The 24,898-nt window shown below is 45.3% G+C and overlaps 1 protein-coding gene across 1 annotated transcript; it reads right to left on the bottom strand.

Annotated features, from left to right (window-relative positions):
* Positions 1-942: 942 nt before the first annotated feature.
* RNFT1 (ring finger protein, transmembrane 1) lies at positions 943-24,558 on the bottom strand. The gene is made up of 9 exons (XM_060259076.1): positions 24,411-24,558; positions 20,597-21,018; positions 18,591-18,667; positions 12,977-13,077; positions 9,049-9,202; positions 5,698-5,856; positions 5,525-5,590; positions 4,145-4,246; positions 943-1,637 (listed from the first exon to the last, which is right to left on the bottom strand). Exons 1-9 carry the CDS (start codon positions 24,434-24,436, stop codon positions 1,503-1,505), a joined length of 1,242 nt encoding a protein of 413 aa, XP_060115059.1. The 5' UTR covers positions 24,437-24,558; the 3' UTR covers positions 943-1,502.
* Between the last annotated feature and the right edge of the window lie 340 nt (positions 24,559-24,898).

The following is a 24,898-nucleotide window of genomic DNA, read 5'->3' on the forward strand; positions in this document are numbered from 1 at the left end:
AAGCTGGCCTTCGTGATTTTTTTTTGTGGGCTGAGCAGCAGCAGCCATTGGAAACCAAAACATCCTAAAGTTGTTCCTTAAATGGGGCAACGTTTCCTTTGCATTCAAAAATGGCTGATGTTGAATTGTACCCTCTATGGAAAGTTGTTTTAAAGGTGGTAGTTAAGGGAGGGGGAAGGGGGCTTTTCACCCATAGAATAAAAGGTCAGGGGCAACTTCCTCGATAAATGCTTGCTTCTTGCTGTCCTGCATCCGATAAGTTGCCATTTCTGGGACAGGAGGGGAATGGCTGCTCGCTGGTGACCTTTTAAATTCTCACAGGTACTCATGAGACCACTGGATGATTTAGTCTTCCTTTTGAAAGCCAAAGTTTCAGGGCTGGAGCATGTGCTCTGAAGGCAGGAAGACCCAACTCCCATCCTTGGCACCTTCACCTAAAAGAGCCACAGGGTAAAAAGGGTTGTGAAAGACCCTTGCTGATCAGGAACAGCAAGGACAACTGGGTGAATGTAGGCAAGATGGGGCAGGGACCATCTGACCTCATCGGGCAGCTTCGTAGGCCCAATTTGTCAGGTTCTTTTATCAGTCTGAGCCGTTGAGTGTTGAGAACGAATTTGAAAATGATACCCACCGTGGCTTGCGCAGAATACTTCTCAGATGCATGAACTTTTGGAGGTGCCACTCTGGTGCCAGCAGATGTGGCTGGTGAAAGTATACTACGGCACTGCAATATTAAGGCTGCAGTCCTGCGTACCTGTGAGTGCTTCAGTGTAAGAAGCACATGAGATGGTGCTGCGTGCCTTGGAACGCGATGCACCGCTTATAGGCCTGACAGTGGCACCTTGCCGCAACTGAGGCACACCTATCAGTCATGCTACAAAGTACGGTGAAGTTTCCTGTGGCGGAAAATGGACAAAATACACAAAGGGGGGCACGAGGAGGGTGTTCCATAGATTTATAAACTACATTTATTCTTGCCAACTTTCAGGTCTATTACAACTTTTTTTTTAAACAAAATACCAGTTAGTAGATACATGTCCTCTTTTAATTTTGCTCCTTGTCAAAATATAACGCCAAATAGGGTTTTGTTTTTTTAAAAAAAATAGACTTCAAGGAATAAACATCCATGTTTACATCACTGAAGTAACTCGGCAGTAAGAGAAGAAACGGGACAAGAAGTGTGTGAACAGGAAGGCGCCACTGAATCCTGTGAGGTGCTGCTGAATCCTATTGGAGTAGGCACCAATGCTATTCTTATTACTTCCGGGGCAATGCTTGGAGGATCCTGTTGCTTTGGAAGCCAGCCAGCCCTTGTGTGTGAAATGCTGACTTCAGTCAGGTTGCTGTGTGGCACGTGCACTGCCAAAGATTTGACTGTGTACAAATCAAGCAGTGCAAGACCAGAAAAGTGTCAGGCCCAGTGCCAAATACCCGCCCTGCCTTAGACTGAAAGCCCTTGTATTCAAGCAAGTTACCCGGTGAATCGAAGAAGCCATGAGCTTTTAATAGATCTGTAATTGCACAGAAGTCGCCCCGTCTTTCCACTTGTTGATGTGATCTGAGATGACTGTTCTGCACAGAGGGCAGCTTCTCTCTCTGTTGAACCACAGAGCTATGCATTCTTCACAGAATATGTGCTGCAACGAAAAGGACCCGATTGGATTCGTTAGCATGTGGAAAACCTGAGTTTGAATAGATGTTGCTTAGCTTAAACTGGTGGCCCTGGTTGAACTGGTGTAGAGTGGTTGTTTTCATACCTCCCCCATTTCAGCCATCCCTTTCCCTGCTGATTTGTCTGCCACGGAATTTAGTGAATTACAGAGAATTCTGGGGCTGCTGTGTACAGTGCAAAAATGTGCCTACCCCTTTCCTGTGACTGCAACGTGAAGGACCTGTGCTTCTGAAGGACACTAAACTACCTTTTGGGGATTGAGTATTAAGGCAGCTTTGTGTGTTTGCAGGAGCTTTGCGGGGTTTGCTTGCCATTACTGGTCTTCTCTGTGAGAAGCCGCTTGGGGGTTCCCTCAGAACACCATTTGAAAAACCAAACATTTAGAAGAATATGTTGAAAAAAATCTACAGTTTTTAGTACTTCAAATCCTACCTGTGGAGTCAGTGACACAGCTGTGCTTGAAATCTCAAAGGGAATGAGGGGAGAGACTAAATTTGGGAGGGAAGGAACCTTTTTGGAGAATTTATCTATGGTATTTACGTATATCCCTCTTTCCTATAAAAAATTGTACTCAAGGTGGCTTACCTAAAGAAATACCTGACAACTGCAATATTAAACAGGTAAATCCATCTAAAAAGCAGCCAGGTATGTTGTATGTTCCAGCTAAACATGAAGCAAAGGGTGGGTGGGTGTTTGGGAAAACCTCCTAGCAGATGTCTAAACTCCGTTTCCGCTACCTATGGATAGAAAGCCCCTGTTTTTGGAGATGATGAAGCTGTTTGCGGAAGCAAAGACCAGGCAGGTGAACAATGTTCTTTCCCCCCCTCTTCTAGTCCAGAATCAGCCAGTAGAATTTATAGAGCCTCCAATAACCCCATCACCAACTGTTCCTAGGTACACTGTTCTGAATGGAATTCTCTCCCCTCGCCATGATTTAGTCCATGAGAAGAAAACAAAAAGCAGGAGAGAGCAAAAGCCTTGTAGGGACTGCCTATCTTGTCTTGCTGAAGCTAAGCAGATCTGGGAACTGGTCATGCCTGGACAGGAGACTACCCAGCAATCCTAAATAAGCTATTTCCTTGAGATGCGATACAAATGCAATCCAAGCCAGTAACACAGCCACATGGGCTCCAACTGTGAATACAGTGGGTGTGCAACCCTCATGAAAATACGCAGTGAACACACAAAGCTGCCTTAATACTCAATCAGACCTTTGGTCCGTCAGAGTTGCCAACTCAAGACTGGCAGTGGCTCAGATTTTTCACATCACCTATCTGATCTTTTCAATTGGAGATGAAACCTGGGACCTGGCTGCAAATCAGGTGCTGTACCGCTGAACCAAGGCTCTCCCACAATGCTCTATCCTCTAAGGCAGGGGTGTCAAACATGCAGCCTAGGGGCCAAATCAGGCCCACGAACAACTCGCTGTCATCTGCTTCCTTCTCCCTCCCTTTTGCCTCATTCTGCTTCACTGCTTCCTTTGCCAGGCTTGCTCAATCACACAGGAGCTACAGAGCAAAGCTCCTCCCTTGGGGAGGAAGTGGGGGAAAGAGAGCTAGTTTTGCCAGGCTCTCTCAGTCACACAGCAGAACTACTGAAAGCCTTTCTACCTTCTGTTAGTCGAGGCTCAGCAAGCCAGTGAGGTGGATTAGGTTAAACTGTGTGTGTGTGTCTGTGTCTGTGTCCTTTATAAATTGACCTGGCAATTACATTTTATGACACATATGGTCTGGCCCGACAAGGTCAAGATCTTGTCCTCATAGCAAATGAGTTTGACACCACTGCTCTGAGGGAAGAAATGCTAAGTTTCTATGACATAACCAGAATATATAGCATGTTTAAGGCGCTTTATGAGAATATAAGAAAAGCCATATTGGATCAGGCCAACGGCCCATCCAGTCCAACACTGTCACCTAGTGGGCAAAACCAAGTGCTACTAGGAAGTCCCCCAGGAGGGCCAGAACACCAGAAACCCTCCCACTGTCGCCCCCCTACGCACCAAGAATAGAAGAAGACGACTGCAGATTTATACCCTGCCCTTCTCCCTGAATCAGAGACTCAGAGCGGCTTACAATCTCCTATATCTTCTCCCCCCACCACAACAGACACCCAAGGACAACTCCTGCAATAACTATGGCTGACCCAAGGCCATTCCAGCAGCTGCAAGTGGAGGAGTGGAGAATCAAACCTGGTTCTCCCAGATGAGAGTCCACACGCTTAACCACTACACCAAACTGGCTCTCAGAGCATCACTGCCCTAGATACCCATATATAATTTTGTAAACCTCCATAATGTCTGCATTAGAGACAAAAAAACCCCCTGCAATAATATTTGCAGAGATTACGCATCTGCCATTTTGAAATACCAATTTGTTCCTATGCTGACTTCAGCCATTTAGTGCCACTGCCCCTCAGGTGGTTCCCCAGCTCTAGAGTCCATTGATGAGCCTGCGGAAGACTACGGAGTGTTACCTGGCAGATGAGAACGACGGGCTTCTGGAACTCAGCTTGGCAGATGGAGCAGATGTCATCTGCGTCGGCGCACTGCCTCTTGCTGGCGGCCACACCGTAGCTCTGCAGAATGGCAGAAGGGAGAAGAAAGGTTGGTGCTTTTAAAAAATACTTCGCAAGGAAGTATTTTTTAAGGATGCAAGGAAGTCAGTCCCGGCTCAGCTGAGGTTGGAAGGATGCGGCTTCGGCACTGGGGAATTCTGACAGGCGGGGGTGGCACGAGATTTGTTAGTATAAGCGAGAGCATTATTGCTCACAACGGTGTCAGGTAGGATGTCTCATATTGCAGATGGATGGATGGTTTGAGATCGCGGCTTGCCTAGAACAAAGGTGAGATTTGAAGTGGGTTCCTCCCTGCGTCACCTTTGCTAGGACACTAGAGTAGCTCTCAAAGGATAGATCCCTTTTCCAACAGAGCATGCAAGTTGCCAGTTTTACGTACAGCACAGCCATTCTGAGGTGCTGAGCGGTATACCCCGCTCCTGCAGCACTGGGGCCAAACAGTCTTGCTTATTGCAAGGGCTTTTCATTCAGGATACTGAGAAAACAGCTGTTCCTTAGGTCAAGGGGCTTGCAGCCCCCTGTGGGCATGAACATCAGATGTAACCTGGGGATGGCATGCCCTGTGCAGTTCCCAGCTTTCCTCTCCAATCGATTCTTCTTGCTTGGGAAGTCTCAGGGTATCTTAGCTGCTGTTGCTCAGAGCTCAGCCACTGGGTGTTCCCACGGGCATAATGGTAGATGGGGGCGGTGACAGACAGACTCCGCCTTGCTGCTGGCCCTCCCAGGAGCTAAAGCACTGAATGCTCCTTTTTCTCTTGGCTTCCAGGGTCTCCTTAAAGGCAGCACATCAAGCCTTGCATGGCCTAGGTGGTGTGGTAGGGAAGGAGAGCCAGTGTGGTCGAGTGGTTAGAGCGGCAGACTACAACCCTGGACGACCCAAGTTTGAATCCCCACTTCTACCACGGAAGCCTGCTGGGTGGCCTAGGGCCCATCACAAACTCAGCCTGGCCTACCTCAGGGGGTCGTTGGGAGAGAATGGAGGAGGGGAGAATGATGTTCTACAGACGCTTTGAGTCCTGCTGTGGGGAGACAAGCGGGATGTAACTAAATAAATGCAAATGCGGCCTCAGATGGCATCCCTTGCTGAGCCATCACAGACTCTTCGTCTTAGACCTCACCACTATTCCCGCAGCCACTGCTCTCAGAAAAAGCTGTCTCAAGTAAGTGAGATTTTGTACAGCTGCATGGACGTCCTAAGAGGATGGCATTTTCCAGCTTGGCGACTGTTCCCTTCTCCCACCCTGGGGGTTCTAGAGTCTGGTTTTTTTCTGTACTCACCGGTTGGGAATAAAATACTCTTAGAACCTGCCTGAAGTGCTTCAGGTGTGCAAAAAAGCTCAAAAACTGAAAGGCAAAAAGAAACAGGAACAACCGCACTTAGTTTCTCTTTTGATCGTTTTTGGTAGAGAAATTCAGCAGCAGAGAATTTCACAAACTTAGCACTGAATTACCTTTAGGGTCAGATAGAGCAGAGCCAGTAAGATGCCAAGACTCCATCCGAGCATGGTTTCCTCCTCCTTCAAGCCAACAAGATAGCAGAACCAGACAGGGATAGGGACAATTTTTCGGTAATACTGGCAGATTTCTTCCAGCAGCATATACCAGTAACCCTACAGAGGGGAGAAAATTCTCCTGATTATATGCTGAATCCAGTAGATGTTTTCTAGATGCTAAATTCCTCAGTTACATCAGACAGCTCTGTTTCTTGAGCTATCTTAGCAGACAGGATAATATCATAACCAGTGTTTCCTCTAAGCTGCAGTCTTGTAGGCAAAAATTCTATTTTGTGAGCTAATGGCATTAAAGCTGTGAGCTGCTGCATAAATTAATGTGCTCTGGGGTCATCCTTCCTGAGCTAAGACAAAAATCCGAGCTGGAGGCTAAAAATCTGTGAGTTAGCTCACTCTAACTCAACTTAGAGGGAACATTGGTCATAATACTATTTAGCCAATCACATTTGGTTATGTGCTGTCATCACACAAGATAAATTAAGCCCATTTTGAGTGAGGGCAATGCTTACTACATCAGTCACATGAATAATACTGGACAATGAGGAATGGCCAATGATGGCAAACCCCACCCCACCCCACCCCCCAAGTCACAGAGGGTGACTCCCTTTGGGAAATATTCCCACCTTGAAGATAAAACAGATCCCTTACTGATGGGTAGACCCAGAGGAAAAATGGCCTTTTGGTGGGGGGAGTCACCCCTCCCATTTTTCCAGCAGAACTGGCAATTTGGGGGAGCAAATGAAAAACACTTCATTTGTTCTTCTCTTCTGGAATGAGCGAAATGCTTTTACAAAGACTTTACTCACTCTAAATGTGTAGCATAAAAATGTCCATGTAAAACAATCAACGCCATTAGAGAATAACTCCTGTTTATACTACAGCAGAAAAGAGCCAGAGTCCAGGAGCACCATAAAGACTAGCAAAATTTGTGGCCGGGGAGGAGCTTTCGTGAGTCACTACTTTTGCGATTTAATTTTAACCCTATCTCACGAAAGATCATTTGTTGTTGTTCAGTCGCACAGTCCAGCTCTTTGCGACCCCATGGACCAAGAAGAAGATGATATTGGATTCATATCCCGCCCTCCACTCTGAAGAATCTCAGAGCGGCTCACAATCTCCTTTACCTTCCTCCCCCACCACAGACACCCTGTGAGGTGGGTGGGGTTGAGAGGGCTCTCACAGCTGCTGCCCTTTCAAGGACAACCTCTGCCAGAGCTATGACTGACCCAAGGCCATGCTAGCAGGTGCAAATGGAGGAGTGGAGAATCAAACCCGGTTCTCCCAGATAAGAGTCTGCACAGTTAACCACAACACCACTACACCAAACATGCCAGGCCCTCCTGTCTTCCACCATCCTCCGAAGTCTGCTGAAATTTGTGTTTGTTACATCAGTAACACTGTCCAGTCATCTCATCTTTTGCCTTCTGTCTTTCCCAGCATCAGGGTCTTCTCCACTGAGTGCTCCCTTCTCATTTGGTGGCCAAAGTATTTGAGCTTCAGCTTCAGCATCTTGACCTTCCAGGGAACAGTCTGGGTTGATTTCCCTTAGGACTGACTGATTTGAGAGTCCAAGGGACTCTCAAGAGTCTTCTCCAGCACCACATCTCAAAAGCATCTATTCTTCTGTGCTCAGCCTTCCTTATGGTCCAGCTCTCACAGCCATAATTACTACTGGGAATACCATTGCTTTGACTATATGGACTTTTGTTGGCAGGGTGATGTCTCTACTTTTTATTATACTGCCCAGGTTCACCATAGCTGTCTTCCCAAGGAGCAAACGTCTTTTAATTTCATGGCTACAGTCACCATCTGCAGTGGTCATACCTTGCCACAAATTTTGTTAGCCTTTACAGTGCCCCTGAGCTCTTGCTCTTTATTACTGCTAAAGACAGATTAACATGACCCCCCCCCTCCATCTTGATCTATCTGTGAATGCTACGGATGTACACAGCACTATTTTCAAGGATATCTTTATTGTTTAGGATATATCCAGGGGGGCAGCCGTGTTGGTCTGAAGCAGTAGAACAAAGCAGGAGTCAAGCAGCACCTTTAAGACCAACAAAGTTTTATTCAGAATGTTAAGGACTAATTTTGCTCACAAAATGTGTGATACGACACTATTGAAGAGTTCAATGTTCAATAGCTTTTTTCAAAGACTTCAGGTTTTCACGGCTGGCATCATCATTAGGGTTTGTAGAATCTTTCGGGCTCAAGTGCCATGTTCTAATGGAGAAAGTTTTTCTTCCAGACGTTTCGTTGTCGGCTGCGGAGAACATCCTCAGTGGCGTTGCAGCCGGAGCAGGAGCTCTAACCTTCTTGGCTGCTGTGCATTGAGTCATTGAGTCAATTGACCTTCTTGGCTGCTGTGCATTGAGTCGCACAGCAGCCAAGAAGGTCAGAGCGCCTGCTCCGGCTGCAACGCCACTGAGGATGTTCTCCGCAGCTGAGAACGAAACGTCTGGAAGGAAAACTTTCTCCAGTAGAACACGGCACTTGAGCCCGAAAGATTCTACAAACCCTAATAATAGCTTTTTGTTCAAATATGATGCTGGTCTTACTGTCTCCCTCCAAGTAATACACTTTTGTCCACTGCCGCAGATGGCTGGAGCAACCCAAGCAGGGCCTCTGAAGATGACTAGACTAGGTTTGTACTGGAGAAGACAGTTATAAACAGGGCTTTTTTTGTAGCAGGAACTCCTTTGCATATTAGGCCACTCCCCACTGATGTAGCCAATCCTCATGGAACTTACAGTAGGCCCTGTAAGAAGAGCCCTGTAAGCTCTTGGAGGACTGGCTACATCAGGGGTGTGTGGCCTAATATGCAAAGGAGCTCCTGCTACAAAAAAAGCCCTGCATTTAGAATTAAAGCAGTAAAATAAGCTTAAGTACTGCCTAGATTTTAGTTTTTTCCAAAGTCTCCTGGAAATTTCACATCTGTGGGCCCTGTCCGAGGACTTGTCAGCACTAAAATGAACACATGAAGCTGCCTTATACTGAATCGGACCCTGGGTCCATCAAAGTCAGTATTGTCTACTCAGACTGGCAGCGGCTCTCCAGGGTCTCAAGCTGAGGTTTTTCATGCCTACTTGCCTGGACCCTTTTTAGTTGGAGATGCCGGGGATTGAACCTGGGAACTTCTGCTTACCAAGCAGATGCTCTACCCCCTGAGCTACCGTCCCTCCTCTTCTCTGCCCTTCGCTGCTCAAACTGTATTTCAGCATCCCTGCTTTCATGTTAAGAGTGTTAACGCCTGGATACTTACGGCTGGCATTAAAAGAGTCAATGCCTTACCTTGGCCTTAAATGACATTATTAAACAAGGTAACAAGAGAATGATGCATTTGAAACTCATGAAGAGGAACTTCAGGACAAAGTCTGTGATTCCCACGATCCAAAGCACCTCCCAGAAATCCATGAAATCCATATGTGGAGTCAGAAAAATCAAGCTTTAAAGAAGAAAAAAAGGCACCAGAAGTTAAGAGGAAGGAATTGGTTTGTTAACTATTAGAGAACTGCTTGAACTAAAAGCACATTTTCATTTTAAGCAGAGTGCAAACAGCGTTTTTGATTTTTTTTGTAAACTTTTTTTTTGTTCAAATAGCTTTATTACTGCTAATAAAAATATACGTAAAAGACAAGATTGCAAACCGAATAATAAATGCAACAATAACAACAACAATAACAATAATAAAATAATAAATGTGACGAAGTGTAACTAAGTTTTTCTGTTTCTATTTTAGGCAAGTAAACATAACACAATGATCCATAGCATAAGTCATAAGGAAAATAGACTTAGATTGGATTTTCCCCTTTCAAATTGTTTGTTTTTTTTTCTCAAAAAAATAACAAAGTTTTATAGCACTTGTTTGCTGGTAGTACACCTTGTTGAAAGAGATAATTTGTGATTGGATACCATATTTTGATAAAAATGTCTTGTTGCTTTGTTGACTGGGTCATATAAGGATTTTCAGCTATCTTTCATGATTTATTAGGACCTCTGCTACATTCTCAACGTGGTATCCTATTTTCTGTACAGAACAATGTTTGAGTCCACTGGCCTCTTTAAACCAACAAAGTTTAATTCTGGGTATCAGCTTTTGTGTTATCGGATGAAGTGTGCATGCAATATACACAAAACCTTATACCCTGAATTAAACTTTGTTGGTCTTAAAGGTGCCACTGGACTCAAACTTGGTTCTGTTGCTTCAGACCAACACACCTGGATCTGCTTTCTGTACATTTACTCATTTGTCATCTTGATGTCCAGCGGGATTGCTAGATGCTTGCAGTGGTTCCCACAACCCCTCTCCCATAAGGGGTTCCCCCACTAAGATTGCCATTAACCTTAACACTCTTTACAGAACTCTCAAGTAAACGAATGGCTTTGTCAGTTAGCACTTCAGCATTTCACCACCCCATGCATTTCAAGGAAACTGTTAAGAGGGAAATAGATTTTGCAAAGAATGGCGGACTGCTGTCAAAAATGGCAGCTCTGTGTTGAGTTCCCTTCTATCCAACAACTCATTCAAACTGCCTAGATCATAGAATCAGAGAGTTGGAATGGACCTCTAGGGTCATCTAGTTCAACCCCCTGCACAATGCAGGAAACTCCCAAACACCTCCCCCTAAATTCACAGGATCCTCATTGCTGTCAGTTGGCCATCTAGCCTCTATTTAAAAACCTCCAAGGAAGGAGAGCCCACTACCTCCTGAGGAAGCCTATTCCATTGAGGAATCGCTCTAACGGTCAGGAAGTTCTTCCTAGTGTTGAGCCGGAAACTCTTTTGATTTAATTTCAACCCATTGGGTTTGGTCCTATCTTCCGGGGCCATAGAAAACAATTTCACACCATCCTCTAGATGACAGCCCTTCAAGTCCTTGAAGATGGTGATCATATCACCTCACAGCTACCTCCTCTCCAGGCTAAACATCCCCAGCTCCTTCAACCTTTCCTCATAGGACTTGGTCTCCAGATGGTCTTTAGATGCTGACATGAACAAGAGTCCAGTAACCCCTTAAAGACTAACAAAACTTATGGCATGGTAGGAGCATTTGAGAGTCGCACAGTGACTATCCTGCCATGTATTTTAGTCTTTAAGGTGCTACTGGAGTCTTGCTGTTTTCTGCTGCCACATACAAACTAACACAGCTACCCCTCTTGCTCTATAGACACTTACATAATTATGATGCCCATTTCCTCACCATTAGCAGCCACTGATGTGGACTGGGAGCAGGGGGGCTGCGTGTTGAAATGAGGTCAGAACACAGGGCAAACTGAGCTATACAAAAGAGGGGGGCACAAGTTGGGGGAATACATACTGAACACAAGGCTGCCATTTTGAGAGGCAGTCCACTGAAAGCTGCTGTTGTGATATTTGCTAGGGAGACAGTAAGAGACCTGTTGCAAAGACTTAATAACGGGGGGGAGGGGAGGCAAGGCAAACCCAAAGAAGGTTTTTGCAGTCAGAGCAATCTTTTTAAAATATGTTGGGACTACAAAGAGTAGGGAAGCACCTGCAATATAATCATGACCTGTACTGTTCTAATTTCCACCCAAGAGTTTCCTAGAGGAACTAAAAACAATATGTGAAAACCAATCATAGTTTGATTTTCACAAGCTCTTACAAAAGTAGTTTTCCACATAGTCTTCCAAGGACTGAAGACATGCTTAATGTTTTAAAGCAAAAATATATATATATTTTACATTTTAACCAATATAAGAAGACTGTAGATTTATACCCCGCTCTTCTCTCTGAATCAGAGACTCAGAGCGGCTTACAATCTCCTATATCTTCTCCCCCCACAACAGACACCCTGTGAGGTGGGTGGGGCTGAGAGGGCTCTCACAGCAGCTGCCCTTTCAAGGACAACTCCTGGGAGAGCTCTGGCTAACCCAAGGCCACTCCAGCAGGTGCAAGTGGAGGAGTGGGGAATCAAACCCGGTTCTCCCAGATAAGAGTCCGCGCACTTAACCACTACACCAAACTGGCTCCAAAGATCAGCTGGTTTAGAACAAGGATCAATACTTAATTAGAAATTTATATCCCACTTTCCTCCTCAATGGGGACCAAAGCAACTTACATCATCTCACCACCACCACCACCCACCCTTTCCATTTATCTTAACCAATACCCTGTGATATAGGTCAGGCTGAAAGAGAGACTGGCACATTTAAGTGAGTGTCAGTGGTAGAGTCAAGCCTGATCCTAACCAGACACTCCACCACTATACCCTAGCACCTCAATCTAGGCTAGCATCCTGTTCCCAACAGTGGCTTTTCAATGCTGAGGGGTAAACTTTTCAAAGTAACAGATCTTTCTCTTTATTTAGCTTCCCCAACACCTGGGACATCTAGCCTTTGATCTCACAGCTTCCGTTTATCTACCGTGGCTAATAGCTGTTGATAAATCTACCATCCGTGAATGTGTCCAGTTGCCTTTTAAACCCATCTAGGTTAGAGGTCATCATCACATCTTGCAGTTGCAAGTTGCAGAATGTGATTTGGGCAGTACAGAAAGATTTCATTTATTCGTCTCTCCTGAATCCTAGCCCACTGTGGACCATATCACTGTAAAAAAAGGTAAAGGTAGTCCCCTGTGCAAGCACCAGTCGTTTCCAACTCTGGGGTGACGTCGCATCTTGACGTTTTCACGGGGTGGTTTGCCATTGCCTTCCCCAGTCATCTACACTTTCCCCCCCAGCAAGCTGGATACTCATTTTACCAACCTCGGAAGGATGGAAGGCTGAGTCAACCTTGAGCCGGCTACCTGAGCCCAGTTGCCGCCAGGATCGAACTCAGGTCATGAGCAGAGCTTAGGATTGCAGTACTGCAGATTTACCACTCTGCACCACGGGGCTGGTGTATCACTGTAAGGGAGGGGAGAAAAGTTCTCTGCTTACTGGATTGGACCGTTCCAGCCTTTCTGCGGGCATAAGAGTTAGGAGCGGCCCCTTTTGACCACCAAAAAGAAAATGTCACAGGGTGCACACAGACAAAAGCATTGCCTGATGAGGAACTGAGCAAGATCAAGCAGAAAAACTGTAAAGGTCCAACCTGCTTTCTCCACACTAGGCATAATTTTATAATTGTCACATGGCACTCTTTAGTAGGCTCTCTCCCTTCTAACCAGCACCCTAAAGTGTTTTGTTTTGAAGGGACACAGTGAGAAGAAAAGTAACGATGAACAACTCACACTGTGGATAAACCTGGTTTGAATTACCTGTAGTGAAGCAAGGTGTCGTAGAAGGTGTAATACAGAAGGACAGATGATCCTGTTAGGAACAAGAATAACCCAGCACAGTGTAGTCTGGAACACCTTTCCTGCAAGGTAGGAGATTTAAAAGGTGTTAGTTAACAGCCTACAAAGACAAGACCCCAGATTACTGCTGTGCAGTTCATTCTCCAAAACTGAGTCACTTACAATTCAGCAGTTGTCAAAGGCTTTAGGACATTCTCTACTCATTCCACAAAATTAGTCAGACTGTGAAGTGGGGTTTTAAAAAATTCTTTAACTTATCTGCCGTAACGCGATGAAATTTGCATAAAGGAATTTCAGAAATCAAAAGAGGGCTGCTTCTCTTTGCATATTCCATGTGGGGCAGTGTTGCTTTTCCCGACAGGGCCTCCTGGGAGGTATCCCCTTTGTCCGCGGCACATTCTTTCTCCATGTCTGTCCTCCACATGTCCAGCACCTCCCAGAAGAGAACGTGGGTGATCCTGTCCCTCCTGGTTATAAGATAAAATTACTCTGAGGAACTTTGGCGGCAGCCGGAGCTGGGGCAAAAGGGGAAATTCCCTGCTAGTAAAGACAGTAGGCATTTTTGATCTTTTTTAAAAAAAATCTGTTATTTTAATGTTTTGATTTTCTTTTATATATATATATATTGTTGCCCACCTTCTTGGGTCCTGAAATGCTTGGGAGAAAAGGTAGACATATACATGTTTTAAATAAAGTTGTTTATTACCCTCCGCTCAAATAGTCTTGACTGCAAACACTTTTTAATCTAATGGGCGACTGGTCCTCTGATACAGTCGCATCTGGCCCAAACGACGACCTTAAGAAAACTGTAATACAGGCAAGTTCTGTACTTCAATATCCACTTCTCTCCTAGATTTTGTAAATGATGTGGAAATAGACTTAATGGTGGGTAAATGCTTTCCACAAACACTGTGTGACAGAATGTTGGACTGGATGGGCCGTTGGCCTGATCTAACATGGCTTCTCTTATGTTCTTCTATCTGTAACCATGAAACCCATCCTTCTATTTGTGTGCTGTCAAATCACAGCCAGCTTATGGCAACCCCAATGGGAGGCTTTCAAGACAAGTGAGAAGAAGACAAGTGAGAAGCAGAGATGGTTGTTCCATGGCCTTTTTCTGCAGAGCCTTCTTTGATGGTCTCTCGTCCAAGTTCCAACCCTGCTTAGCTTCCAAGATCTGATGAGATCAGACTATACCATGCTGCCTTCCCATTCTTTTATTTAGCCCCAACCTTATTACACAACTGACCCCGCCCCCCCCCCCCCCCCCAAAAGCCTGGGACCTCTGCCTGAAGAACAGGGAACATTCACCCCTTTCATCTGCGACCTCGCACCCAGCACAATTGTTTATTATAATTCGGTCACTAACAACTCTATCACAGGGTAAACAAAATATTAGAGAATTGGAAATAGGCTGTGAGGCTTTTGCGAGTTTTTTCGCAGATAAGGTCTCGTCGCTCCGACGCGACCTTCCCGCCATAGTTGATACAGTAAAAGGACTTGGGGCACCGAGCACGTCTTCTGGTCCAATTTTGGATTCTTTCAGCCCACTCAGCCTGGAGGAAGTTGACAGGATCCTTTTGGCTGTACGCCCTATGACCTGTGGGTTGGACCCGTGCCCGTCCTGGCTTATAAAAGCTAGCCAGACGTGGCTACGTGACCCACTTGTCAACAGATCCCTGGTAGAAGGGATCTTTCCCACACCTCTTAAAGAGGCAGTGGTCCGTCCCCTCTTAAAAAAACCATCTGCAGATCCGGCCATATTGGCAAATTATCAGCCGGTATCAAACCTTCCCTTTTTGGGTAAGGTTATAGAGCGGGCGGTGGCAACTCAGCTACAGGGATTCCTGGAGGACACTTCTGCACTGGATCCATTCCAGTCCAGCTTTCGACCAGGTCACGGGACGGAGACGGTTCTGGTCGCTCTCATAGATGACCTCATGCGACATCTGGATTGGAGCGGCTCAGCGGTGCTGTTGTTATTAGATCTGTCAGCTGCTTTTGATACGGTTGACCATCAGCTGCTGACTAGCCGCCTTGCCGATGTGGGGATTCAGGGGTCCGCCTTACAGTGGTTGACCTCCTTTCTCCAAGATCGGGGACAAAGGGTGGTGATAGGGGAGGAAGCATCCCTGAGGCACGCTCTCAGTTATGGGGTGCCACAGGGAGCAGTCCTATCCCCGATGCTATTTAATATCTATATGCGCCTCCTTGCCCAGATTGTCAGGAGGTATGGACTGGGTTGTCATCAATATGCAGATGACACCCAGCTCTATCTATTGATGGGCGGCCAGTCCGAATGTACCCCGGAAAATCTAGACCTGGCCCTTCAGAACCGCTATACTGTACTGTATTAATACAGCACCATGAAATGTTTTAAATAATTTCAATATGTGATTATGTTTTATATGTTTTATTGGTTTTTAATGGAAGTAATGTGATGTTGTGAGCTGCCCTGAGTCCACTTGCAGAGAGGGCGGGATATAAGCTTAACGTAATAAATAAATAAATAATAAATAAATAAATAAATAAATAAATAAATAAATTCAGCCAAACTTGATCTAAATTACAAACTAAAATAATCAAATTTTATGTTTAATTCATAGTTAATTCTGATGTTCCCAACTCTCCTTAATGCTTATTATTTAAAATATTTACATCCTGCTGTATCTCCTTAGATTCAAGGCAACTAGTGAACTTCAGAGGCACAAAAACAACACCATAGTCCCTTAACAAGATAAAACAACACAGGTTAAAGCTTCCCAAAACAATTTTATGGGCCACTTGCGCATATGAAGAAGAAGAAGATGATATTGGATTTTATATCCCGCCCTCCACTCCGAAGAGTCTCAGAGCGGCTCACAATCTCCTTTGCCTTCCTCCCCCACAACAGACACCCTGTGAGGTGGGTGGGGCTGGAGAGGGCTCTCACAGCAGCTGCCCTTTCAAGGACAACCTCTGCCAGAGCTCTGGCTGACCCAAGACCATCCCAGCAGCTGCAAGGGGAGGAGTGGGGAATCAAACCCGGTTCTCCCAGATAAGAGTCCGCACACATAATTTAGATGCTTTCCATGAGGTTGTGGGTCTTAAAACAATCAAAACGATGGCAATGAAATTAAAATTGTAGCAAAATTAAGTCATAAGTAACATATAAAAGGCAGAAAGGGAAAAGATGAAATCAGCTGTTTTTTTAAAAAAATTAAACAATCTAAATTAAACGGGGGGGGGGGAGGGTCTTGAAGGTTCAACCAAACGGAAGATGGGTCTGGGTGGGCAACCTTGCTGGCCTGAAGCAGTAGACCAAATTTTGAGTCCAGTGGCACCTTTAAGACCAACAAAAGTTTATTCAAGGTATGAACTTTCCTGTGCAATGCACACTTGCATCTGAAGAAGTGTGTGTGCACACAAAAACTCATGCCTTGAGTAAACTTTTGTTGATCTTTACAGATTGTTTTAAGGTTTTAACTGTTTAAATATTTAACTGTTTTATATTTGAAATTGTTTAAATTTTATGTTTGATTGATTGTTGTAAGCCGCCCTGAGCCATTCGTGGGAAGGGTGGGATATAAATCTCGAATAAATAAATAAAATTCCACTGGACTCAAAATCGGTTCAAACTGAAGATGGTCACACATCTCAGTACTACAGGGGGGAAATGCAACCAAAAGGATTAAGGGATTGGAGCATCTTGCCTACAAGAGAAGGCAGGGGGAGGGGCTCATCCCCTAGCAGACCCAGGAAAAGATCACAAGACAGACCTGCTTTATTTCATAAGACTTATCTTTGCGCTGCCTAACGAATGGCTTCATATATGGTGCCCTTCCTAGTCCATGTTTGGTTTCTAGGACACCACAACAGTTGGCAACATGCCAAGGGAAGGGACAGCTCTCACTGTAGAGCACATTAGTGATCTCTGGGCTGCAGTTAGCTCGTAGCTGTCCAGTTCAGGAAAAAAAGACAACTAAGGGAAGATGTGATAGAAATGTATACAATTAAGGACAGTGTGGGCAGAATATCTGCCTTTTCTCTCTTTGATCATAGCTCCAGAGGAATTAGCCATGTTACTCCATTGCTGCGAAACAGTAGCACCTTTAAGACTAATAAATTTTGCTGTAGCATAAGCTTTTGAGAAACACAGCTCTCTTTGTCAGATGCATCTGATGAAGAGGGCTGTGTTTCTCGAAAGCTTATGCTACAATAAAATTTGTTAGTCTTAAAGGTGCTACTGGACACTTTACTATTTTTCTCTCTTCTCTTCGTGGGCTTAAAGCAACCAAGGCAGGGCAGTCAGATTCGAGTCCATCCGCACCCTAGGGACCAACAGAATTTTAGGGGGTGTCGGCTTTCAAAGAGTCAAAGCTCCCTTTGCCAGATGCAAGAATAGGGAGGACGGTGGATTTTCACATGTGAAGAAATGGAAGAAGAGAAATAATTACACCTACTCCCCCCCCCCCGACAACATGAATAGTTTGGCCTTCATCTGCGAGAACACCAAGAGTTTATCAGCCTCATCAAAAAAGTAGAAGGTCTTAAAGGTGAAACTTGATTCCTGCTTCCAACAAAGTTTTTTTCAGAATGTAAGCTTCCATATGAATGCATACTTCTTCAGACAAGGGGATAGGGTACAGTGGGCTGAAATACATGTAGTTGGTGGGTTAAGAGTGTAAACTGATACAAAGGATCAAATGAAAAAACAGTGTAATAAATTGGAAGACCATTTAGTCTGGATAGCAATAAAAGTTGCCTGTTAATTGCTGTTGCTGAAAATCTAGGTAAAACAAAAGGGCATGTATTTCCTAGTTCTTAGGACTAGTTCTTAGGTGGACAAGAACTAGGAAATACATGCCCTTTTGTTTTACCTAGACTTTTAGCAACAGCAAAGAACAGGCAAGTTCTATTACCTTTTTTTGCTATCCAGACCAAATGGTCTTCCAATTTATTACACTATTTTGCCATTTGATCCTTTGTATCAGTTTACACTCTTAACCCACCAACTACATGTATTTCAGCCCACTGTTCCCTATCCCCTAAGTCTGAAGAAGTATGCAGGCATACGAAAGCTTACATTCTGAATGAAAGTTTGTTGGTCTTAAAGGTGCTACTGGACTCCCACTTTGTTCTACTGCCTCAGACCAACACGGCAGCCCACTTAGATCTATCATCTGAAAAGCGTTACTGGCACAAAAATGTAAAGCACACTCTTTGCCGTCACTCCAAGCTGACTGGCGCAGATGTCTCCCTCCAGCAGCTTTGTGCTGACAAAGTGGAACCTGGCTTGCAAATCTGTGGGTAAACGTGAGTTTTCAATAACAGGAGTTTGTATTTAATTTCACACATTTTCAAACTGTTTCTCTATGAAGCCTCCAGTTAGTATATCAAAAGTCAACATTTTTTGTTTGGGCAAAGATGCATTCAAGTTGGGGGAGGGGGAAAGAAGAGAATCCCTATTGTTTGCTTTTTTTGAAGAAAATTAACCCAGGGCTCCCCTTTCCTCTCAAGACTTAATCACTTTTGTGGATGAAATAAAACTTAAAAAAAAAATACTTATTACCTCTTTGGAGAGGTCAATACTTACTCTTAGGAAAACCTGATTTACAATGCTTTTGTTTGCATACATAAAAGTTGTTAGCAGCCCAATTCCCAGAGAAATGCCTATTAGGAAAAAAGGGTCAATTACAAAGCAAAAAGAAACAGAAAAACAAATAATAAAAGCATGCATCAAACTGAATTATTTAAAAATGCGGCAAAATCAAAATTAAACGGGCAATAATACATGCAATACTACTCATAGGGGTGTATTGTAATTATTTAGACAGAGAAACAAAAATGACAAGCCATGATGTGCGCAGGGAGTAGAAGTGTGCTGCATGACTTGGCCTGCACTCTATCCCTCATTACTGAGAATTCCAATTTACATTTAAAGAATAAAGACCATGTTTCTAGACCTCACTGTTCAAGAAAGATTTCAAACATGTGCAAGTACTGGGTGCTGAGATTTGAGGGATCCTAGGGAAGCAGTCTTAAGCACACATTCCTGGGAGTAAGTTCCGCTGACCAAAATGGGAGTTACTTCTGAGTAGATTTCCTTAAGAATGCAACCATCATACATAGCTCTCTGCCCCTCTGGGGAATTCAGTCTTTCTTTCCTTGCCCTTTTAAAAAAATTATTACTGCTCACCAATATTCCACCTCATTTCCTGTTAACACTACTGTACAATCAAAGGTGGAATTCTAGCAAAAGCTCCTTTGCATATTAGGCCACACATCCCTGATGTAGCTAATTCACCAAGAGCTTACAAAAAAGAGCCTTGAAAACTCTTGGAGGATTGGTCACATTGGAAGGTGTGGCCTTATATGCAAAGGAGCTACTGCTAGAATTCCACCCCTGTGTGCAATGAAGATGGGGCAGGTGACAAAGCTTACAGCCATTTGTCTTCACCACCTGTGGTGAATTCTGCTTTTCAGGTTACATGGCTTTGGTCTGCCGTAAATGGGGGAGGGGGGCCTCTTTACAGACCAACAAAAGAATGAAAAGGTGGGCAGAAAATCAAATTAAATATGTTAGCATTTCCTCAGTAGAGGAATTAAATGAAAACAGAGTGAAAAGAAAATAAATTTTACTTTCTTAGGTGAAGGTAATTGAGAATCAACAAGATGCTTTTGCAAACAGTCATTTCAAATCTCTTGAGAAGCCCCGGTTCTTTTCTCTGCTGAGTTCTGGATCTCACAGCTCAAAAACAGAAGATGGAAACCAGAGCCAGTGTTCCTTCTAAGCTGAGTTAGTGTGAGCTAGCTTACACATTTTTGTCTTAGCTCAGGAAGGATGGCCCCAGAGCAAGCAAATTTATACAGTAGCCAAATTGCTCACTCACAACTTTAATGCCAGTAGCTCACAAAGTAGAATTTTTGCTCACAAGACTCCATAGCTTAGAGGAAGCATTGATCAGAGGATAGTTATAAGGATCCAGCTAAATCCTATGAAGAAACTTATTTGTTAAGCTCAGGAAAAAGGATTAAGGAGGCATATGTTTTTGAGCTTCACTGTCGAAACTATGTTTGAAAAAGAGGGGGACATATTTTGTCCCTCCCATCAAAGACAGGAAGCACCATTTTTAAACTGGGCTGCATATATGGCACAATTCCCCCAAAATATGTAGGTACTGTATTCAAAATTAAACTTTTTGAAAATTTCAGCTTCTTTTCAAAAAAGCACATTTCTAGCCTTCATGATCACAAAGGTAAATTTGAAAGTGAACGCCTGTGGTAATCGCAGACGCCTGAGGGAGGCTCAGTAAAATTACCAGTAGAGAGAGACGGGAGATGGCGCTGCCATCAGTTCACACAACACCTTCCAGTCCCCAAGATAAAAGAATCCAAATCACACAAAATAGGGTTTTTAAAAAAAATAAAATAAAATGCAAACTATACATTGCTAATCTGCTCTATATAGAGCCCAGAACTGTTTCTTATTCCTTGGCCTAGGGTGAAAGAGTTGAAGTCAGTTTGACCTGTTGCTTCCCTTTCAACTTTGATTTTAATATCAACCTATTTTCCAAAGCACCACGATTTCTTATACTGTACCAATGACATGCTGCAAGAGAAGTTTGACAGACAGGAGCAAGATGTACGGGAGACTCTTGTGTAGCCACTGGAGAACATATCTGAGGTCTGAAAGAGAGCTGCCGCTTTGTTCCTCCGAATCCCCGCTGCCCTCTTCCGGCCCCCTTGCTTCGCTATGAGAGTGAGGGTGGGAGCGACTATGGGTCGCTGAGTGCGAATGCTGCCTGGAGCCAGGATTTTCTCCAGCCTCCATTGTAGCAGAGTTCAGCTGGATGTGAACATCCCCTCCACGCTGGCACGATCCTTCTCCGGGGAGTCTTGCTGCATGACCACACGAGGGGGCATCGTTGTTTCCTGGGGCACTGTGGCGACTATTGTGGGCTTGCATGGTGGCAGGTGGATTGTGGGTCACTCCAAATGCCTGGGTTTTGGCATGATGTTTTCTAAAAGAACAAAGAGATAGGTTTAAAAGACATAGCTCTGCAGTCAGCGTGTGAGCTTTCTCTCTTAATGCTTTGTGAGTGTAATGGGGGCCTTTTCCACATTCTCATTTTAGAAAGACGAAGACGAAGACTGCAGATTTATACCCCGTCCTTCTCTCTGAATCAGAGGCTCAGAGCGGCTTACAATTTCCCAGGGCTTTTTTTGTAGCAGGAAATCCTTTGCATACTATACCATACATCCATGATATAGCCAGTCCTCCTGGAGCTTACAGTAGGCCCTGCAATAAGACCCCTGTAAGCTCTTGGAGGATTGGCTACATCAGGGCTGTGTGGCCTAATATGCAAAGGAATTCCTGCTACAAAAAACGCCCTGCAATCTCCTATATCGGGGTGGCCAATGGTAGCTCTCCAGATGTTTTTTTGCCTACAACTCCCATCAGCCCCAACCACTGGCCATGCTAGCTGGGGCTGATGGGAGTTGTAGGCAAAAAAACATCTGGAGAGCTACCGTTGGCCACCCATCCTATATTTTCTCCCCCCTGTGAGGTGGATGGGGCTGAGAGGGCTCTCCCAGAAGCTGCCCTTTCAAGGACAACCTCTGCCAGAGCTATGGCTGACCAAGGCCATTCCAGCAGCTGCAAGTGGAGGAGTGGGGAATCAAACCTGTTTCTCCCGGATAAGAGTCCGAACACTTAACCACTACACCAAACTGGCTCTTTACTTCCTGTTAAGTTCCTGTTTCTTTAGGGTTTCCCATGTTTTTCTCCTTCTTGTGGTCAGTTTGATATCAAACAACTTTATTTCCTGCTCATCTCCTTGCTGTTTAAATCTGGACGGGAGATAAACTGGAAATAAAGCTGTTTGATATCGAATCGGCCACTAGAGGGGGCAAAAAAGCGTGGAAGAAAAACCCTTGAAGAAACCGGAACTCAACAGCTAGTAAAATGAGAATGGGGAAAAGCTCACTGACTGGATAAAGTGCTATGCATTATGATGTCCCTATGGTGTTCTCAGATCTTGGAGGTGGCCAATTGTTGGTCCTCCTCAGAACACTGACATAAGGGTGATTTTTACAAGGAATCTGATTACTGATTCATTCTTCTGGCTGGAAGAAGATATTCCCAGTCTTCCAGAGATTCTTCACAGATGAAAATTGCTGAAAAGGAAACCACAGAAGCGATTCCAATTCATAGTTATCCCCTGAGCTGCTTATAGAACTTTTGGGAACCTACACAGAGGTTTGTGTATGCAAAATCTGGGTTTTCAAGCACAAATGTCTTAAACTAATCCATCACTGTAGGATCGAGTCCTTCAAAGGCTTGGGAAATAGAATTTGGTTAAAATTATATTTATTCATCAAAGTGGGTCTAATATTAACGTTCCTGGAATAAGCACAGCAAGCATTTCCCATTTGGTGTAGTGGTTAAGTGCGTGGACTCTTATCTGGGAGAACCGAGTTTGATTCCCCACTCCTCCACGTGCACCTGCTGGAATGGCCTTGGGTTAGCCATAACTCTGGCAGAAGTTGTCCCTGAAAGGGCAGCTGCTGTGAGAATCCTCTCAGCCCCACCCACCTCACAGGGTGTCTGTTGGGGGGGGGAGAAGATATAGGAGATTGTAAGCTGCTCTGAGTCTCTGATTCAGAGAGAAGGGCAGGGTATAAATCTGCAATTCTTCTTCTTCAAGTCATGCCACAAAGTACACTGCAGTTGCCAGATCATAAGTCTGCTATTAAGAGAAGTCTTGTAACTCTGATTCGAGTACTCAAGAGAACCCTCCTGTTATCGCTGAATTATAAACATTACTTTAGAAATCAAATGCTTTAAACTGACCAAGTCTAAACCGATCCTAATTAAATAACATGTAGTGGGTTGCATCAAGTGCAAAACTTCTCTTTCCACTAAAGCAGAGGTGTCGAGCTCATAACTTTGTTATGAGGGACGAATATGATATAAATGAGACTTTGTTGGGCCAGGTCATGTTGAGTTGGGCTGAGCCATGTCAGCCCGGGCCACGTGTGTACCTATTTAAGATTAGGTAGCAGAAATACAAATTTTATAAACACAAACACAAATATATATATATATTAAAAACTTAAAACATGCTTAAAACATTAGCACTCATTGGTCTTAAAGATGCTTTCTTTATATTTCTCCCATGGGATCCAAGGAACTGGGCAAAGGAAGCACTGGCTCTTTCCTGCCTTCCCCGGGAGACTGGGGGGGGGGGCCTCAGCCAATAGAAGGAAGATAGGCTTGGCTCAGTAGCTCCACTGTGCAATTGAGAGAGCCTGGCAAAGCAAGCTATTCCTCCCCCCTTCCTCCCCAAGGGAGGAGCCTCAGCCAATGGAGAAAATAGAGGTTTTGCTCTGTAGCGCCTGTGCGATTGAGCAAGCCTTACAAAGCAAGCTGTGATATAGAAGGAAGTAAGAGAGAAGGAGAAAGAAGCGGATCTTTAAGACCAACGAGGGCTAACGTTTTAACCATGTTTTAAGTTTTTAATTCCAGGAGATCTCTAAGTCTCCTCCACACACACACCCCACCTTCCCAGGCAGCCACCTCTTCTTGTCACTGGAAGCTAGGAGGACGACACCAGCTGGTGCCCCTTTTCTCTTCCGACCGTCATCCTCAGCCTCAGCCCTGGAGCCTCTTCGGAGGTCTCTACAGCAAGCAATCAGTGCCTCTGAGCGGGCACAGTAGGGTTGCCAAGTCCAATTTAAGAAATATCTGGGGACTTTGGGAGTGGAGCCAGGAGACTTTGGGGGTGGAGCCAGGAGACATTAGGGGTGGAGCCAAGATCAAGACTGTGACAAGCATCATTGAACTCCAAAGGGAGTTCCGGCCACCGCATTTAAAGGGACAGCACACCTTTTCAATGCCTTCCTTCCATAGGAAATCATGAAGGATAGGGGCACCTTCTTTTGGGGCTCATAGAATTGGACCCCCTGGTCCAATCTTTTTGAAACTTGGGGGATATTTTGGGGAGAGGCACTAGATGCTATAATGAAAATTTGGTGCCTCTACCTCAAAAAATACCGCCCCCCCCCCCAGATATCCACGGATCCATGATTTTCTATGGGAATAAATCTCCCTAGGGAATAATAGAGTTCCCAGCAGACATTTCCCTCCCCTCCCCCCGCTTTCTGACGACCCTGAAGCGGGGGGGGGGGCTCCAACCCGGGGGATCCCCTGCCCCCAGCTGGGGATTGGCAACCCTAGGGCACAGAGTGCCGCGCCATTTTTCCTGACGGGATCTAAACACCCCAAATGGAAGGGAGGCGAATGAGAGGAAGCGAGCGCCCCCTGGCCGGTCCCGTCTGTCCGTCCGCGGCAGCCCTTCCGAGGGGGCGAGCGAGTCTCTTCCCGCCAACCCCCACCACCACCACCACCCACCTCTCGCAGCGCGGCCGTGGCTTCATGACAGGCCGCGGCCTCCCGCCGCCGCCATCCCCGGCCGCGAGTCGACAAACAAGCTCCGGGAGTGGGCGAGGCGAGGAGCGGGCAGGCCGAAGCCGACTGCCGGCCCCGAGGAGGAAGGGGCGTGGCTGGGCCGAGGGCGGGGAGGAGGCGAGAAGGCCGCGGAGGCAGGGCGGGCGCCATGGCAACGGGAGGCGACGGCCCGCGCCGCCTCGGGCCTGCTGCTGCTGCCGCTGCCGCTGTGAAGGGAAAGAGCGGCAAGTGGCGACTGTCCCCGCTCGGCCTTTCCTCATGAGTAGGGGGCTGCTCTCCTTGTTTGTTTTGATGGCTTTTCCCCCTTTACAGTTATTCGTTCGCTTAATAAGTAGGGTTGCCAATCTCCAGGTGGGGGCAGGGGATCCCCCGGGTTGGAGCCCCTCCCCCCCCTTCAGGGTCATCAGAAAGCCAGGGAAGGAAGGAAATGT

Source organism: Heteronotia binoei, chromosome 18 (assembly GCF_032191835.1).
Source record: "Heteronotia binoei isolate CCM8104 ecotype False Entrance Well chromosome 18, APGP_CSIRO_Hbin_v1, whole genome shotgun sequence".
Taxonomy (NCBI): Eukaryota; Metazoa; Chordata; class Lepidosauria; order Squamata; family Gekkonidae; genus Heteronotia; species Heteronotia binoei.